At 39.9% G+C, this 5592-nt stretch overlaps 1 protein-coding gene across 1 annotated transcript; it reads right to left on the reverse strand.

Annotated features, from left to right (window-relative positions):
- On the reverse strand, positions 1-5258 carry slc35c1 (solute carrier family 35 member C1). The gene is made up of 2 exons (XM_085275743.1): positions 4610-5258; positions 1-3119 (listed from the first exon to the last, which is right to left on the reverse strand). The coding sequence occupies exons 1-2, from the start codon at positions 5256-5258 to the stop codon at positions 2539-2541; spliced, it is 1230 nt and encodes a 409-aa protein (XP_085131869.1). The 3' UTR covers positions 1-2538.
- Positions 5259-5592: the final 334 nt, after the last annotated feature.

A 5592-nucleotide genomic window follows, 5' to 3' on the forward strand; every position in this document is an offset into this window, starting at 1 on the left:
CACACCACCTTCAATTCATCATTTTATTGGAAAGAGATGTGCCTGGTAGCATTAGTTGAGAAAAAAAAAAAAAAAAACATTTTGTTTTTTTTTGTGAGGCATGAAAATGTGGTTTGCTGCCTTAGGGCAACGCTACGCAGTAGAGGGTTAGGGCGAAGTACCGAAAACATCAGTATTTTTTGCATCATCAGCTGAATGCATGCAAGTTTCAGTGCTAATGTGATGCAGTCTTAGCGGCTACAGCGTTACAGCTGGGCTTCATCCACGATGTTGGTAACAACTTTCACATATAAAGCATACTGGCCCAGCAGAGAGTCTGTATAACGCAACATGCTGTAAATAAAGAATCGGTGAAAGCTCAAGACTCTAAACATGACTTGCTCCCATCTAGTTTATGTATTCAGCATAAGTTACCATGGTGATTTTTCCTGGTGAAAAGAGAGCCACCTTGATAGAAGGTAGAAGAAAACAGACTTTAAGCTCTACATAGCGTTGTAGCACACATCTTTGGTGTTGTGTTTAAGAATTTTCAATCAGAAAATATTGACAAATTTTGTAAGAAAAAAACAAAACATAAATTTGTTATTTTAAAATAAGTACTGAAAAAAAGGTTATTGAGAGATACTAGAGAACTATGTAGATAAATAAATATACTGAAAATGACTAAAGTTCATCATATACATTTAATAAAGAAACATTGTTTTATAAGAGTCATTTCTTAGCTTTTATTCATTCATATCAAATAGCTTTATGTTTCAGGGAAACTTCTCCATGTGCCAAGAATCAGCCACATTAAGTGGAAGAAAATATGTCACAATGACTGATCTTCTTTCCCATGTCCCAAATGAGCTACTGACATGACAACCAGGTTCATTTATCGCACAGGGAAGTGAAAGGGAAATGAGGAAAATGAGGCTGGCCTTTAACATTTTCTTAACAAGTGTCACACAGGAAATGATGTCAAAACTCAAACTTTACTACATTTGCTCTGGACTTTTGATCTATGGAAAATGTCTGTATAAAAATTAGTGGTGCAACGGATCAAAAATCTCACGGTTCGGATCGGATCACGGTTTTAAGTCACGGATCGCATCAATTTTCGGATCAGCAAAAAAAAAAGAAAAAAAGAAAAAAGACAAAAATTGAACATTATTTACTTATTGAAGTATTTTTTTTTCATTCCACGCAATTATTAAAAAAAAAAAAAAAAAAAGGGTACAATATAGGGAGTACAGTCTTTGTATCTACCACTCAATTCAATTTTATTTATAAATCTCCAAATCACAACAACAGTCGCCTTAAGGCGCTTTATATTGTAAGGTAGACCCTACAATAATACATACCGCTCATTATATCGTACTCTGCTGTGATATAATGAGCTGTCACGGTCACGTAGCTTTCCGTTGCCCTGGAGGTCCACCCATTTGTAGTAGTTAGGGCAACAGAAGATGCCTGGGACAGTTCAGCCATAACTTAAATCTTCTCCTGCTCATACATGCTTAGAACGATCTTGCCACTAAAGTGGACGCGAACGGGATATCATAGTTTAAACCCCTTGTTTTGCACAACGGAATACGGCCTCCAGTCTGCAGCTAAACACCCCAATAGCTTTTGTAATAGCTTTAGCCCGGTCGGACTGGGCAGCAAAGGGCTGCTTAAATACCGCAAACTCCTCCGCTCCTCCACTTGGACCGCTAGCGCTGGCCATAACTATAGCTTGACCCACCACGCGCACCATACACATACTTTTTTTTCTTCTTCTTTTTCGAATCTTCGGATCACGTGCGTACCAAACCGTGGAGTGGGATCGGTTCGGATTACGGATCAACCATGATCCGTTGCACCACTAATAAAAACTATACATTTCATTTGTCAACTGTAAATCAAAAGAGTACATGTGAAAACTATCATTTCATTAGCAAAGAGACCATAAATTACAATCTTTCATTCTGTTAAACTTAAATGCTGCGATGATTTTATGACACCTTAAAAAGCGAGATCACAAATTATAAAACCTTTTCAAGTAGCTTCTTTTGAATAAACCAGGTGCAGTTATAGTAAACTGTGGCATATGAAAATACATATTCACATATTCAAACAGGTCCTTTTCCTGATCTGCTTCACATTTGTTTGGAAATGTGATTATGAAATGAATATATCTCATGACAATATTTACTTTTAATTTCCAGTATTATTTAGTTCAAAAGCAAGTAGTAAATGGTGTACAGTTCAAGACTGTAACAGACTAAAACATTCATGGACTGCTTTCCTTAAGGATAAAAAAGGCCTGTAGTAGATCAATCAGTTACACAAGGTTTCTGATTACCTTGTCCCTCACATCTTCAATAAACTTCAACAAATTACCAATTCCCCTAACCTCTCGACATTTGTCACATAAAAACAAACAAAAACAAAAAGACAGGTTCCACAAATATCATAATTAACTTACTTTCCTTTTTCCTCTGGAATAAAAGTTACTTCCTTTGTACTGTCACAACATTCTCAGCCCACATAGATAAAACGCCAAAGTTTAATAACTTACACTGCTTGGTTTTCTTTATCCCCTGAAAGCAATTTTTCCTTTGCTGAGTCCTGAGGGACTGTGTTGGGACTCTTCTTCATTTCTAGACTTTTTACCCAAGTATAAGCAGACGAACCACCAAGAACCATCATGTTACTGGTCCACCACAGCAGGGTTTTAGTGGAAGAGTTGTACACTACTGCGATGACGGTCTGTGCACAGGCCTTTGCAGTCCCTGAGACATTATGCGTCAGCGGGCTTGTATATTTGATCTGGAGCCCTGTAACATAGCCTATGGCGAAACCAAACACTCCTCCGAGAGTCATCATTCCCCAAAAGCTGATGTCAGTGAGACGGCTGAACTTGATGAGCTGGCCCAACTCTCCGAACACAAGGATGAGAGGGAGGAAGAGGACGCAGGCGTTAATGTTGTTATAGTAGGACAGTTTCCAGATGTTTCCATCCAGGGCAGGCATTACCTTCTTAGTATAGATGGCATTGAGAGAGACGCAGGCGCTAGCCAGCACCCCAAAAAATATGCCTGTCCAGGAGAGGGACCCTGTGATGCCTTCCTGGTCCACACCAAGCCAGAAACCACCTGGAAAGCACAACATACAAATATTTTAAACACTTAAATATCTAGTATTTCATTTTTAATCTACACCCATTCAGTGTAACCCTATCCTGTCACTGTAACACTGCGTGTGGCAAAAAAAACCCCAGCTCAAAACAATGTGACAAAGGATGGAAACTGCACAGTCTTAGGGTGATATGAAGTGTTGCAATGTTTATGAATGTTAACATACACGAGGTATGAGTGTATGCATGTGATCAGTGTGAATTGGGAGGGTGAGCAGAGCAGAGAAGAGCCAATGAGAGGTTCTGGTAAGGCTGTTTCATGGTGCCTTAAGTCCAGCCTGTTCAGGTGTGCTACATAAACTAGGTCAACTCCACCCACCAGTTTCCTGGAAGTGATTAGAACGAGAAAGCCAACATGGAAAGTGAGCCCTGTGGCTGTCACATGTGGTACAGCTCTGCACACGCACGCAGTTTGTGTCAGGAAACAGGGACACACCAGGGAGTTTATTTCCCACTTCCAGGTTATTGTAGAAACTGAGTTTCTGTGACAACCTGACCTACTTCTAAGGTGCATGAAAAAAAATATAAAAAAAGAGAAAAGAGTGTAATCTGACAATGTGAAAATTCCATGACAATGCCCATTTCTAGGCTATCCCAGTATGGAAACATTTTGAATAGTATAGTATTAACACTATAACTTTTCCCTCCCTAAAATTTGATGCAGTTCTCTAAAATAGAGTATTATCCAGGCTGTATTTACAGCACAGCAAACTAAAAACTTCTATTGGCCTGCAAACCTTCTGAGTGTTATATTTCATATTTTCTTCGTTTCATACAGTTCTGTGCAAAAGTCTTAAACAACCCTTCATTTCTTCACATTTTGCAAGCGAAATGTAAGTAGGTGCAGAAAATTTGCAAAGATTTGCACATGGGTCACCATGGCAGGCCTGAACTGTCAAATCATAGTATGGCAGTGAGTTTTAGAGAGGAACGAAAAAAGCTGCCTGTCAGCAGCTAGTGAGTAGTAACAAATGCTTTGTCTTTTGAGATGTGGCGAGGTACGATAGACGTATTCCAGGCTAGCAGTTATCCATGAAATGAAGGTAAAATTTTCAGGTTCTCCACTCACAGCACCGTCTTCCTGTTTTTACTTTTGTTGCTCCCGCCTCATAAACGTTTGGCCAATATGCAGACTGAAAATTGTCACGTGATTTGTAGTGAAGCATTTCGCTTGGAGTTTACAAACTCACGAACTGATTCAGACCAGAGTAAACGAATTACAGCTGAGAAAACGCTCTATTTTAAAAGTGAGATATAGATATATATATAGTCAGTATTATTATTATTATTATTATTATTATTATTATTATGCAGAACCGAGTGTCCGTTTCCACCACTGTTGGTGTCATTTAGCTTTCTGAAAGGAGAAACTAAGTGCAGACTTATTTACAGCCAGTGACCAATTATCACGTGCAAATCATTATAAGGAACATGTCAGGGTAAACGCACCTAATATGATCCCACAGCACGCCAGAGCCCTGAAAGACGTGGTTTGTTTCAGGATAATGTACGATAACAGCACATTGAAAACTGTGCTCAGAGAGCGGCCGATCGTGTAGAAAGCCACCCCGAGATGTTTCAGGCACAAGTTGTTGAAGGTGATCATGCCGATGAACACGATGGACAGCGGTAGGACCTCCCGGGACAGCTTCACGTCAAACCTGACCGAGGGGAAGTCGATGAGTCGGGGGCACATTTTTGATAGCAGCTGCATGAGCCAGCAAAGTGCCACAGTGACCACACACTGATAAAAAGTGACGAACAACGGCGCGTCCAAGTCTTTGTTGTCCAGCAGGTGATTATTGAGGAACACCATCGTTATCGAGATAAACCAGTATAGCGCAACCACAGCTGCTATTCTCACTGCTCGAAATACGAAAGTCTCTCTGGATTCGTCCCGGTCCATCAATTCAGAACCGCTCAAAGCCATCCTCAAGATGCTGGAGCGCTTCAGCTGTGTCCTGTTCATGAGTGCAGATGAAGAAAACGAACCTGAGTAAAAGCTGGGACATTTACATGAGCTAATACGCCGCTCAAGACCAGCAAACTGACTGTATGAAAAAGCCAAACATGACTGCTGTTTGGTCAGTGCCGTCATCTAAGAGATTTCCGATCTGATCTTTTCAACATAAAAGCCCAATTCAAGCCTGTCAGAAATCGTTTCGTATTCCCATTAAAAATACTTTGCAAACAGATTTTATGTTTTACTCTGCTTTAACAGGCTAATTGCTAATCTTTGGCTTCTGTTGTTAAAAAGTGAATACTGTAAATCGTTATTATTGTATTCTCTTCTTTCATTAAGTGAACATTTGCTCTAAGCTTTACGTTTACTTTGAAAGGCTTCGGCTCCAACCGGAAGACTCATTAAGCGCCACAACTTCCTTGTTTGAACGACCTCTATTTAATTTAAAGACATGCCCAGTTTGTCCCTG

This window comes from Mchenga conophoros, linkage group LG1 (genome assembly GCF_057382185.1).
Source record: "Mchenga conophoros isolate Kocher_MC1m ecotype Shallow Benthic linkage group LG1, M_conophoros_male_GT1.1, whole genome shotgun sequence".
Lineage (NCBI taxonomy): Eukaryota > Metazoa > Chordata > Actinopteri > Cichliformes > Cichlidae > Mchenga > Mchenga conophoros.